The 14,596-nt window shown below is 39.6% G+C and overlaps 1 protein-coding gene across 2 annotated transcripts in view; it reads left to right on the forward strand.

Moving 5' to 3' along the window:
* The first annotated feature begins 381 nt into the window (after window positions 1-381).
* The window catches only part of dennd2da (DENN/MADD domain containing 2Da), a 33,543-nt gene continuing 19,328 nt past the window's right edge, over window positions 382-14,596 (forward strand). The window contains exons 1-4 of one of the 2 annotated variants that reach the window (XM_004545929.5): window positions 382-582; window positions 8,784-8,850; window positions 8,958-9,041; window positions 10,014-10,079. In XM_004545929.5, the coding sequence (XP_004545986.1) occupies window positions 553-582; window positions 8,784-8,850; window positions 8,958-9,041; window positions 10,014-10,079 (247 nt within the window). In that variant the 5' untranslated portion in view covers window positions 382-552. The remainder of the gene's footprint in view (window positions 583-8,783; window positions 8,851-8,957; window positions 9,042-10,013; window positions 10,080-14,596) is intronic. The other variant, XM_004545930.5, reaches the window with a different exon arrangement.

A 14,596-nucleotide genomic window follows, 5' to 3' on the forward strand; every position in this document is an offset into this window, starting at 1 on the left:
TTTGTCCCACCTAGTCCTAGAACTAGATCCAAGTTTGTTTGAAGCTGCCTTAAGTTACCTCGATTTGAACATAATGACATGTGCTGTACAAGTAAAATTCCTGTTGCACTTTTTGGCTCATTCAGAGAAGTCAAAGCACTTTTTACAACAAACAACATTCACCAGGCCCGTAAAGCTCGCCGACAGATTGTGCAGTATTAGATTACAACCCTGGCAGGTCTATACACGCTCTTAAAATAAATGTTCCAAGAAATACAACGCTTAACCAGTTATACAGTTAAAGAACAGGTTTGACTGCACGGCACACAACAGCATTGTGCTGCTTGCGTCACTGTACCGTGGTTTAACACTGAAAGAGGAAATCCCAGTCTGAGAGTGAAGTCCGTCAACCACACGTTTCAACAGCTGCACTTCCTCATGCATGTGCACTTGCTGTTTCATTACTGTTTGACACATATGCTGTCAAGAGGAGCATTTTCTTGTTTACCGGGGAAGAAATAAAATCAACCGTATGTCAGAGACCTAATATTAGCAGTGGATAAATCAGGAAAAATGGACGAGATATCCCAGCAAACGCAGGTGGTGAGTTTGTTACTTCCATTACGTCTTTGTGTCTAAAGTTCAAGGACTGCAACACTTGTGTGGCTGTTTTTGATTAACCTGACATTTTCAGGCTAATTTTGCACAAGATTAAATGTAGTCTGTTTCCGGCTGGGGGAAAAGACGGGTGATATATAAGGTTTAAATAAATAAATCAAATCTTGACCTTGACAATCATGAATTACATCACAATAACACACCAGTCGCCTGCAAGGTTTTTGACTGAGTGTCTGCGACTTTTGAAGCCACAAAATATTTATATTTAACTTCAGCTATCAGCTTTTACACTACAACTTTTTACTTGCTTTTTACTATAAAGCTGCTTGGTACAGCAATAATGTTATAGGTTTGACTTTTACCCTGCTTACGCTGTCCTTTCACTGACTAAAAACCACCTTTGATGACTTTGTATTGTAACAACCTGCAGTATCACGACAGGTGCAGCCTGGAGAACTTATTAACCCTTATTTCTGCCACTTCCTGTATAATGTTTATGTATTAAATGGTGGTTAGTGTCTGAAAAAACGGAGCTGTTATACATTAAAGTACATGTACGCAGTGCATATATTTTACTACCTTGTTGTGGTAGAGATTTTCAACAGCCATACTTTATTAAAAAGGTTCAGGTCCAAGGGAAGAGGCAGGGCACACCTTGGACAGGTCACCAACCTGTTGCAGGGCCAACACAGACTGACAATCATTCACACCTATTTAATATCACTAGTTAACCTACTATTAACAAACTAAGTGCATGTCTTTGGACTGTGAGAGGAAGCCATTATACCCAGAGAGAACCCACACAGGCATATAGTGGATTTGTGCCCAGGACCTTCCTGCTGTGAGGCAAACAGGGCCACCATGCTGCACCAAGTTACACAGTTATAATTCAAAGTTTACCACCCGGGCGTGTTCTAATCTCTTATGAAATATTTCTATAAAATACTGTGGACATAAGCAGATCTTCACTAATGATTGACTAATACTTATCAGCCTGGCTACGGTGGCTGTATAAAATCTGTGAAAAAATTTTGTTACTTTTGCATTTATTTATTTATTTATTAACTAATCTTAGTTTTATCAGATTCTGCTGATGCAAATGAACAGATCTGACCAATTAAATCACAGCTTTTGGCAACAAGTGTGCTCTTAACTCCAGATATTAAGCATTAATACCCCAGACAGCCAGATCAGCTGGAGCTCAAACTGCCACACCGACATCCTGAAATATGTACAACAGTCGTCATACAGCTTCAGTTCCTGAGTCAAACCCTGAGATTCTCCCTGCTGCCGCCTTCTCGTGGGGACTGAATGGAGTCTTACATGTTTACAACCAACTCATTACGCCTTGATGTCAACTTCATTCTTTTTCAGTTTGTTTCTTGAGGATAAATTTAACCCCCTTCAGTGTACGTATTTTGTAGCAGAGATGAAAGTCATTTGTGATTATTACATATAATTTATGGTCGGATTTCTTTGCATATACTATATAAAATTAGTGACGTGCTCATTACTTGTTATTAAGAAATGATCAGACAAAAACAGAGTTTTTCAGGAATACTGTTCAGTTTCTGTCAGAATCCTGCTCCTCACATACACGGTCTTCACTAATCAGACCCATGTTATCGTAATAATCTTATAGCACCGCATCATCCCTGAGAACCCGTGGCTCTCAGACGGCGAGCTTGTTGTGGCTCCTAGTGTACGTAACAGGAGAAAGGGAGGCAGAGCCTTCGGTCCCTTATTCTATGGGGCCAGCTTCCGGTTTGGACTGGGGAGACAGACACCCTCTCTCCCTTTACGACTAGACTTACAACTGTCCTTTTTGAAAAAGTATATAGTTAGGGCTGGATCAGGTGTGTTTATTCAAAGCTTCTATGTGTTCTTTAAAGACATATGTTTAGTGGCATAATAAGGGTGTTAGCAGAGTTTGTTGTTACGGTGTTTTGTATACATACACTGGGAGGCCAAACAGTCTCAAAAGTTTCTGTATTTACAAAATAAAATGTACTTAGATGTGTTAAAACAATGAAATGATCCAATAATGTGGTCGAACACTGTCCTGGTATAATTACTCAGGCCTAAAATCACTGAAAGGTCCTCTTTAGTGGGGCTTATTATGTCATTCATGTTGTTTATTTCATAGTGATTGTAATAATATGATACAGCGCCTATGAAACTAAAATAAAAAAAATAGTAAAAATACTTTTATTAAACTAGTATCTACTGTTCATTACCGTTTATTGTATCAACTGTATAATGGTTTTTATGTATAGTCTGACATAAACATAATGGAATTATCATTTTTTAAATATCCATAAAATGTAATAGTAAACAATATACTGTTAATTATAGATGCACATACTGATGGATTTGAGTATTGAGCTTAAGAGCTTAAGATAGAGCTGTAATAGAGCTTAATAAAACACTAGCTACACTTATAGTACCATAGTACTGCTGTAATACAACAACAACACAGTTCACTTTGCTATATTTCTCCTTAAAAACATCCATCCATCCATCCATTCGCTTCCGCTTATCCTTTTCAGGGTCGCGGGGGGCGCTGGAGCCTATCCCAGCTGTCATAGGGCGAAAGGCGGGGTACACCCTGGACAGGTCACCAGTCTGTCGCAGGGCTACCCTTGTCCTTAAAAACATCTAAAAGAAAAAAAAATCGAACACAATTAGGACACTTCCTGTGCTGCTACTTTTAATTCCGTTAGCCTAATTATTACCACTGGTGCTGTACAGGTGGCTGGAAAAACAACGAGCCCACTCTGATCTTAATTTCATGAGAGGGATGAGTTGGTTCAACAGTTTAATAAACGTTAGTTGACACCTTTGTTAAATTTGTGTAATATGACGGGTCACAACGATTTGGTGCCAAGCTGGCGTAAAGACACTGTGTTATGTTAGCATGCTATTGCTATTTAGCTTGAGTGTGTTACAGTTGGTTACAGATGCAACATGTACCGTGGTACCTGCTGCACACTGTGAGTGGTCTTCGTCCTCCCTCAAAATAATTGTTGGTGTTTTTGCAAGAACTTTATAGTGTTCGAGTGTCCGTGGTGCTTATATCACTGCTTAGTCTGGTCCCTTTCTCATTCTTCACCTGGTACAAACTATAAAGTTTTCCTCCTCTGAATTTTCTCTTGTTGCTGTTATTGAACAAAAGTCTTCAGCTTCTCTTTCAAAAGGTTGGAAATTCCACAGTGTATCCTTGTAGAATAACGTGCAATGTGTGTCTGTGCTGATTTGAAAGATAACTGCTGATAAAAACAGTGTTGAGTGCCCGCCCTGCACAAATGTAAAATTGGTTGCAGGAAGCTTTGTAATTTAACCCTTTGCCTTCTTACTAACATTTTTTATAGTACAAAAACTAAGTAATTAAAGTAAATAAAGTAATATAAACTAATACTGATTATATTTTGAATGAAGTAAGCCTGTAATTTCACAGGCATTTCTTTTTCACAGTCATCAAGTTTGTGGATATCTTAAGAATAATATAAATTATACATTTCTATTTTTTTCTGTCATTTTTTTTTAGCAATTTTGGTCAAATAAAATACACTATCTGTGAAATTACCGCACAATACCTTGCAGATGTTATATATTCATAAAAAAACATTTAATCATTTTTAAAGCAGAGATTGTGTCTGTTTCCCAAATGCAAACTAGGAACCGATTCCCCAGAAGAGCTAAACGCTGAAGGCTCTGCCTCTGAGAGCCACAAGCTCTCACAGGGTGATACAGTACGGTGAGGTCATTAAGATAAGATGGGGCCTGATTATTTAAGACCTTGTATGTGAGGAGCATGATTTTGAATTCTGGATTTAACAGGAAGCCAATGAAGGGAAGCCAATACAGGAGAAATATGCTCTCTTTCTAGTCCCTGTCAGCACTCTGGCTGCAGCATTTTGGATTAACTGAAGGCTTTTCAGGGAGATTTTAGGACTTCCTGATAATAATGAATTACAGTAGTCCAGCCTGGACGTAATGAATGCATGAACTAGTTTTTCAGCGTCACTCTGAGACAGGATGTTTCTAATTTTAGAGATATTTGCTTGATGTGTGCATTGACACGTTGGGCTGATAGTTGAAAGCCTGCCATATTGGACACTCATGAACCCACATGTGCACCTTCACTCTCACAGTAAAGTGTTCTGTCAGGATAATATGGTACCATGAGAACTAGATATGAAAGGACTCGATCATTCGAGACTGTAAGGCTTTTAAATTGAACTTTAAACATAAAAAGCCAAAGAGAAACAGATGTGAAACTAACACTGGAGAAAGAGAGATATAGACATTTATGCTGGAGCTTGTGTACATATCAAACAAAATAGATTGTAAAGATAAAGGTAATTGTTAGCTTTACAGATGTTAGCAGGACTTGTTCTAGACTTTGAACAGACCTTTACTGCCTCCTACATAAAGTAATAAAATAAAGAGGAGACCATGTTTGCATTAATTGCACATATTTATACTGAAGAGGATCAGTGAGTCAGCTAAATGTGACAATTTGATTCAGAAGCTGTTTTTAAAAAGCAAAATTCCAACTTGTATTTCCACCTTTATGCATTAGCTCTAATTATTCATAATAAATAAGCACTGATTGCCTTTGTGTATCATCCCCAGTCTGAACAGCCTTCCTGGACATTCTGCTGCAGAGCTTAATAAGGGATCATTTCGACTACTGGCAAAAGAAGAAAAACACCTGTGTTTTACTGCTGCAACCTAATTTTTCAAATATTTTCCACCATGCTCCACTGATCCTACTGCGATGCATTCCTTTCTACACATGTGGTTTATATTGCTGGGGAGTTTTCCCATAGGGCCTAATCATGTCCTGTCATTTTGCTCTGTTATAAATAGTGGCTGTCTTTCCATGCAGGACCAATAATGTTCATGCAGTATGTGCAGCTCAGCTGAGTATGTTCAGTCGACAGTCAGAAAAACTCATCAACAACTGGGATTCAGTAGTGACAGTTTACTATTCACACGCGCACGCGCGCGCACACACGCACACACACACACGCACACACACACACACGCACGCACACACACACGCACGCACGCGCACACACACGCACGCGCACACACGCACAAGTGTTAAACATAAATACCACTTAAGGTGCTATTTTTGGAAACGTGCTACATAGAAGGACAAAACATGGCGGTCAGTCTACATCGAATACTGTACAAAGTTTATATTTTCACCTTAGTACCTGAAGAATTCCAAGTAATGTTCCAAATGGCAGCCAAAAATGGACAATCCATTCATCATCTTCTTCTTCAATAATTTTTTAAAACCTGGGGTGGGTTACTGTGTACTGCAGCCAGATGGCTATAATTCAGTCCAATTCGTTTTATTTATATAGCGCCAAATCACAACAACAGTTGCCTCAAGGCTCTTTATATTGTAAGGTAGACCCTACAATAATACATATGCAGAAAAACACAACAATAATATGACCCCCTATGAGCAAGCACTTTAGCGACAGTGGGAAGGAAAAACTCCCTTTTAACAGGAAGAAACCTCCAGCAGAACCAGGCTCAGGGAGGGGCGGGGCCATGTACTGCGACCAGTTGGGGTGAGAGAAGGAATACAGGATAAAAGACATGCTGTGGAAGAGAGACAGAGGTTAATAACAGATATGATTCAGTGCAGAGAGGTCTGTTAATACATAGTGAGTGAGAAAGGTGACTGGAAAGGAAAAACTCAATGCATCATGGGAATCCCCCGGCAGCCTACGTTTATTGCAGCATAACTAAGGGAGGATTCAGGGTCACCTCGTCCAGCCCTAACTATATGCTTTAGCAAAAAGGAAAGTTTTAAGCCTAATCTTAAAAGTAGAGATAGTGTCTGTCTCCCGAATCCAAACTGGAAGCTGGTTCCACAGAAGAGGGGCCTGAAAACTGAAGGCTCTCCCTCCCATTCTACTTTTAAATACTCTAGGAACAACAAGTAGGCCTGCAGTGCAAGAGCGAAGTGCTCTAATAGGGTGATATGGTACTACAAGGTCATTAAGATAAGATGGGGCCTGATTATTTAAGACCTTGTATGTGAGGAGCAGGATTTTGAATTCTGGATTTAACAGGAAGCCAATGAAGGGAAGCCAAAACAGGAGAAATCTGCTCTCTCTTTCTAGTCCCTGTCAGGACTCTTGCTGCAGCATTTTGGATTAACTGAAGGATGAATCTTAATATCCTATAAGCAAGCTTGTCTCTCAAAATGTATATCCCAATGAAGATACCCAGGATCTGTAGTAGGACTGGGCATCGTCACTGATTTCTAGAATCGATTCAAATCGAATCGATCGATTAGATTCGAGTGACGATCACAAGGTCCTGAATCGATTCGATCCACAATTCAATTCGGAGAAATTTTGCCTCAGACAGTCAGAAATATTATAATTCTGATCACGTATCAGTACATTTCCATATTATTATTATATCTATAAAAAGAAAGCTGACACTTGCGAGACTTTATCAAAAGTGAGCATCACAGCAGATGCCTTTGTGTCAAAGTAACTGAGGATAACAGACAGAAAAACATGAAGGAGATTTTCCTGGCCCGGTTTTTTATAGCAGGTAACCTTAAACATATTCTGCAATTTTACATAATTTTAAAAAGTTTACATTTCTTCAGTACTGAACAGCAGAAATTAGTCTCTCTTGTCCAAGGTCATTTAAGTTATAAAAAAAAAGTACAGAGAGAGAGAGCTGTGCAGGAAGTGTGATTTTATCGTGGTGGAAGCAAAACAGCAAAAGTTAGAGGAAATTCATGACGATGTTTATGTGAAGCGAATTGTGATCCATAGTTTGGATCTTCTTTTGCTGCTGGTTCAGTCAATATTGTTTGGAGAGAGATAAAAACCTGCAGTTTCAGAAAGGGCGCAAACACAAAGCATGGAACCGCCGAAACATCAGAATCAGTGAGCTGTCGGCTTTCAGCCCCGACCGTGCCCGTGCTGTCGGGTGAGAAAGGTGACATCTCACTGATTCTGATGTTTCGTGGGGTCCGTGCTTTTACATCTTTGTGCAGAATCCGTGTAACTGCTCTCATTTACTGTTTTAGCTGTTTGGTGGTTGTTGAAATTTCGTGAGGTTTAACCTGAGATTCTGGCGTTTCGGGCAAAATAAATTTATATTTAAAAATCAATTCAGGATTTTAATGAATCGATATCACGTTATCCAAGCTAGAATCGATTTTAATAGATAAATCGATAACCAAAACCCACCCCTAATCTGTAGTTTAAAACAGTTATCTACACACAGAAACAAACCAAACACATACACCCAGAGTTTCAGTGCTTGCAAAATAAAAAGTAAAAAGCAATGCAGAATGGCTGATTGCAGGTTGCAGCTTTCTCTAGAGCAAACCTGGGTTCGATCAAACCCTAGGGGTTTGGTGAGTTGGTCTCAGGGGTTCGGCAGAGCCTCTGCCATGACATGCACGGCTTATTTTGCGCACCAGTAAAAAAACATATCTGAATTTGAAAAAAAATCATATTTTATTTTTCACTAAAGAGGGGTTCAGTGACTGCGCATATGAAACTGGTGGGGTTCGGTACCTCTAACAAGGTTAAGAACCACTGCTCTAGAGTGAGGCAATTTATTTATAAATATATCTAAATATCTTTGTTTTCAATAATAATAGTGTTTGAAATATAAGAGTTGGAAGTTTTTAAATTTTTTACGCCCCTTAAAAGTCTTGTTTGAGTGTCGAGATTTGCTTCAGGTTAAATAAAGTCTTGGTAAGGAATGAGTTTGGCACTGAGCTGTTAGACTTATACTTAACAATGGCAGCAAATATCTCACAAAGATTGCCAAACACAGATAGCTGTGTGCATGTGTGTCATCCTCTCCCTCTACAGTAGTCATTGTAACTAAAACATGAGAAATACATTCATTAGTTAGATGACCCCAAAGTGACATGTTGTGCACTTACGTATACACAGATGTCTGCAGAGGACTTGCAGGAAGACAAAAGTGCCACAAACCTCATTCCTCAAGAGCGTACTGAAGATGTTTCAGCAACACACCACAAACTTATTACATGTTGACTTCTGTTACTGCACTATTACAGGTCATCACTGACAGCTCCTGCATTAATGTGAATGTACTGAACATTTACAAAGATGTCGTTTCTTCTTAGTTGTCATTTGATTTTTTTTTTATAGAAGTTGGAGCAGCAACTGTCTACAAACACAAGGAGGAGCTTTGGTTTCTCGTCTCTCCGAGTCAAAAGTAGGACAGTGATGATACAAATTCATAGATGTGTTCATGTAATCAAGAATGTTCTGTTCAGCTTAGTAATAACTTTTTCATTGAGTCGGTTTGTATTGTGCCTCCAGAAAGGATCAACAGTGAAGACGGTGGATTTACACGGCGAAGGGGCCTCAGGTCTTTTTCATCGACGCGAGAGTCATCAAGAAAAGGTCAGAAACCTGTTGTGCTAGTCTGACTACCATCATGCAGCATTATGCAAACACAGGCACAGATATTCTCATAAATAAGGCCTTATATTTACAGTGTCACAGCACTAAAAGAAAACAGTGTTTTCTGAGCCCTTTCAAGTTGACAATTAAATCAATCCATGTTTGATAATGTACCAATTAACTGTAATAAATCAGTAATATCACTAATCTGTTGCCATCTGTTGTTGTGTACATCGGAGTTAGTGTTACTGATAGGCCCCAGCCTGAGGGGCCCACAGTGAACAAACAGTGTCTCTCAGCCAACATACTTACATCACTAAACTGGTCAAAGTGTACAATTTAGAAGTGTATAAACAAACAAAGATGAAGATTGTTCATTTAAACAATCACCAGCATTCTAGCAAGAGCAGTGTAACTCACAAATAAAGGTTTACACAGGTTTACCTTCTGGCAGTGGCAGTTCAGTCACACGAGGGGAGGCTAAGGAAGAATCTATCACACCTGCCCATCATACCTGTGTTAGTAAATCAGAGTTAAATAAACCAAGTGGCATACCACCTGCATATAAGAACAGTCACATTTCTCTAAATAAGGAAACACCTTTGCCTGGAGGTGAAGCAGTGACAATGCTGTAAAAGAGAAGCATGCGCCCTTAAGGCAAAAACAAACAAAGAAAGGTGACTGTAAAAACTTCAATAAGAGTGTTTTAGGTCCAACTACATAAAAGTGACATTTCCCCTCAGACATTCACTCATGAAGGGAAAACCAGAATCAATGCTGATGTTAAAAAAGATTAGATGAAAAAGAAAAAACAGTCAGCCCGAGACGAGAAACCAAGTCCAAATCAAACTGCAGCATCCATAGGATAGTGCCAAGACATTACATTGTAAAGAATGAAACTGAGTCAGGGTTGATTGATTGATTTTATGTTTTATAATAAATAATAATCTCCAAACTCATTTCCAATCCCAGAATCTGTTCCAGATGACGATGGGGACTCACAGCTCTCAGGTGGTGAGAAACACATGATGAAGACAGGTATGTGTTTAACATGAATGCTAATGTGGACTGGTACTAATATAACACCTTTCTACTCAAACATGCAAAGCTCCTTCTACTACAAGTTCTAGCTAATGTTCACACTGTGATGGACTCACTGGGGCAGCTCTGTGTTCAGTATTGTTCCCATGGATATTTCAACACCTGTGCATCTTCATGTGCCCAGAACTGGCTAATCACCATCAGCGGTTTATCACACTCCACAATAACCTCCTTCACTTACTACCAGAGATGGGTTACTGTAATCCAATTACTTTTTCAAGTAACAAGTAAAGTAATGGATTACTATTGCAAAATGGTAATTAGATTACCGTTACTTTCCCGTAGGAACGCTGCGTTACTAAAATCGTGATTTTTTTTGCGAGAATGTCTCACGACAGTGACGTAAGCAAGTGCGACGTTCGTGACAACAGCTGTGTGCAGATCAACAATGGATCATGTATTTAGTGCGGGAGAGAGTATGAGCGTGCAGCGTTTAAAGCGTGGAAGTACTGACCTTACTTTGAGTTTGATTCCATAAAAAGTGACAAAACATTAGTGTCCGTTGTGCGTGGGAAGAAAACTTCTTTTACAGCGAAAAAAACCCCTGAACTTCCGAGCAAGCACCGAGTAGCTATGACGTAATGGGGAAACTCAGAGAAACTCGTGGATTCTTCCACTGACCACTGCGGCACACCTGCACCAGGGTAAACCTCCGCCTACCCTACTCCTGCTTTGCAGGTGCAAATAGAGCAAAAGGACCACTGAGTCTTTGACTTTATTTATTTTCTGCTGTGTTTTACTTGCATCTATTTGAAAGAGTGAGTGTAAACACACAAAAAAAGATATGTTTTATATGCTGGAATGTGCAGAAAATCGGTTTAAATATTAAACAAATTTCTTCCAGTCAGAGAATGTTGCATATAATTAAATTTTTGCTTGATGCATAAAGTTAAAAGATTAAAACTAATAAAACAAGTTTTAAAAAGGGACTTTTCCATTTGATTACATTTTGTATGATGGATTATGTAGAAAAAGTAGAATTGGGCTGAAAGATCTATCACTTTATCACCTATTCAGGTTGTAAATCGTGTTTTTAAAAAGTAACTAAGTAATTAATTACTTTTGAAAATAAGTAATCAGTAAAGTAACGGGATTACTTTAAGGAAGTAATCAGTAATTAGTTAATGATTACTTTTTTCAAGTAACTTGACCAACACTGCTTACTACCAGCTGACTTAAAGAGTCGTCTGCAGATGCAGTGTGTGACAATTTTTTTTATTTACACTTTAAACTACTTCTACAATACAAAATTTTATTCACACACAGTAAATAGGGAATTTTAGATGAAATGTCATTGCTCACACTGAAGCAAGGTAAACATGCAGGTGTGAAGAAACACCAAAATCTTTACCAAGAAAGCCAAAGGTGGGGAAAGAAGGGACATAGCAACAACCCAAATACTTCCAGTTCATGTGTGAAATATGGAGGAGTCAAGTAGTCATGTGACTAGATGAGATCATGTAGTCACATGATTCCCCCATGCTTAGTTGACTGAGCATGCATGACTGCTTCTGGTACTCGTCATTCTTGTTGATGAAATTTAGCTAGGTATGACTGAGCTCAAACATACTGCTCACCGACAAAGGTGAGCAGTATTCCTAAATAGCCAATTTATTTGGGAATTTTGATCTAAGAGGTTCCCCATTAATATGCAGAGTCAGTAATGTAAACTCATGGCACTCAAACACTGTCTTTAAACAGCCTGGACTATATAAAGTATATAAAAATGGCCTTGCTTGTTACTTTTGGTTGTAATTCTTGTGGATAAAGACAATCCTCAAAAGTACTGCAGCTGTGTTGTCAGCATTTCTCTCCAGATGTGTTCAGACACAGTTAGACAAATAACACAAATACTGGTGGTTTGAATCTAAGAAAAAGCTTTCGGATACAGAATGAAAATGAAAGTCATTTTTAAAAAGAAGTGAAAACAATGTGAAAGGTCTTGTTTCATGAATCATCATAAAACAAGGTTGACCTATTTTCAACAAATCCACTCCCTCTAAGGAGGACGCTGTCAGGAAATGGCTGTGTGGTGAGCATACATGCAGAACTCAGGAAACCAGGTGTAAATGATAGAAATGTAGTTTTAATGCTGATTATTCACAAAGTTACAAAAAGTCCAAGACAAATGCAGGTCAACACCAGGGAACCGCAGGGTGGGAAAACAAACAACCTCGAGGACGGACATCACAAAGAAGAGGAGACAACACGGGGGGGAGGGGAAACCTGGCAGCACTGCTGAAACTAATGGAGAAAGTCAAATGACCAAAACTGAAACCAAAACACAAAATGAAAAACAGGTAACAGACGTATACAAAACCAAGGCAGAAAAAGAGTTCAGGTGATGGCTAGATAATCCATGACAAGAGTTGAGCAGCTCGACGGGTCGGCCAGGAGCCCAACGGAGGAGGTGTTCTGGGAGCCGCACAGGTGGCCAACTGGTGTAGATGAAAAAGACCTCCAGTGGTTTGGTTGGAGGCTGGCATCGGCAAAGGGGATAGGACCCCTTAGAAAACCATAAATGGAAGAAAGGCCAAGGAGGGCTACTTTTGTGGAAGTGACAGGACTCCTTAGGTGCCCGGGCTGGTGATGACAGAATAAAAGACAAACCCTCTGGCTAACAGGCTGGTGGTGACTGAGAAGACAGAGGTCTTCAGGAGGCCATACAGATGGAGTCCCTAAGGAGGGAGGCGGCTGGCAATTGCTGACTGGCAGACGAATGTTAAGCTTTTGGAAATCCTTCCATAGCTGTGACTTTAACACTAGTGAAAATTTGTGGACAATGCTTAAAAGCTAATTGGAACCAGACAGAGTGTCAGATTAGATTAAAATAAATACAAAGCTCGTGTTGCGACACTGTAAAATGTAGATCTAAACCAAATAAAGAATAGAATAATCCTTTAATTGTTCCACAAGGGGAAATTTGGTTGTATCAGCAGCAAACCCCCCCCCCCCCAAAAAAAAAAACCCCACACACATATACAAACAGAACAGGACACAGAACAGAAACACAATTTTTACATATTTACATCGTGGACAATAGTTACCAAAGCAGAGTACTGTACAGTTATTAAAATTAGAGTGCAGATAAGTGGCAAACCCAGGTTGTAGTGTGCAAACAGAGCAGAGCAGGTTACTGAAAGCTGTTTAAATAGCAAAGAATATTTAGAATAATTAGAAAAGTGAAGATTGTGTATTGTACCTGTGCATTAAAAATTATGAAGCCGTGCTGCTGTGAGAGATACAGTGTGCAGTTTAGCATTATCTTGCTGAAATCTGCCAGCCCTTCCTTCAAACAGACAAACTGAATGGGAGGATACGTTGCTCTGAAACATGTATATATCTTTCAGTGGACAATTCTACAGTCACTGATGCACTGATGCATACCCACACCAGAGATGCAGGTTTTTTAAGTGAGCGCTGAGAACGAGCCGGGTGGTCTCTCTCCTCTTTAATACAAACAGCAAAATTTCGCCTGTAGTCAGAAGAGTTTTCTACTTCAGCCCAGAGGAGACGCCGCATTCACACCGGGCTTCTTCTTTGCATGACAGGGCATTTGTAGATAAGTAAACCATCGTAAACCAGATCAAACTAATACGTGAAAGTTTACTGAATATCAATTTATTTTAACTTTTAAAATCACGTATTTTTGAATATGACAGGTAATCAGTGTTGGAAAGGTTACTTTTAAAATGTATTCCATTACTTTTAAACATATAACACTGTCAAAAGTGTTAATTTAACACTCAACAGTGTTGTATTTAACACTCAGAGGTGTGGACCCATATAGACACTCTCTAGTGTTAATTTAACACTGGAGATTTTGCTGTGAAACGGGACAGACATGACTGGGGGATAGGACAGGGAGAAAGAAAACCAAAGGGGAGAAGAGACGGTGAGAAAGGGGGGGAAGAGAGAGAAGAAAAAACAAACAAAAAAAAAAACAAACAAACAAAACACCTGGATCACCTGTATGGAGAAAAAAAACAGAAGAGAAAGCAAACAACAAAGAGCAACATAATAAAAAAAACAGCACCATCACAATAAACTAGCTAGCAGTAGATAACAGTAGATACTAAATAATAAACAATATTGTGCAGCACGCAAGATAGACAGCGCACGATGTGCTTTGAGGCAGCAGCCAAGAAAGCTGTAGTCCGCGTCTGTGAACACCCGTGTGTACACCTGTGTGGATCAGCATGCTTGTATTCCAAAGGTTTCTCCATGTAACGATCTGCTAGGGAGTGTGGGGAGCCATAGCCCTGTCCACCAGGGTATGAAGCAGGTATGGAGGAGATCCAGGCCCCAGATATCCAGAGGCCCCAGAGTACAAGGACCCGAGGAGGACCACCAAAGGGGGGGGAACCATGCCACCCTCCTGGGAATAGCTGAATAGAGCCCCAAAGGAGAGGTCACCCCGCAGCTACAGAGGCCAGAGGGGGTTGCAGTGGCGT

Source organism: Maylandia zebra, linkage group LG20 (assembly GCF_041146795.1).
Source record: "Maylandia zebra isolate NMK-2024a linkage group LG20, Mzebra_GT3a, whole genome shotgun sequence".
NCBI classification, from domain to species: domain Eukaryota; kingdom Metazoa; phylum Chordata; class Actinopteri; order Cichliformes; family Cichlidae; genus Maylandia; species Maylandia zebra.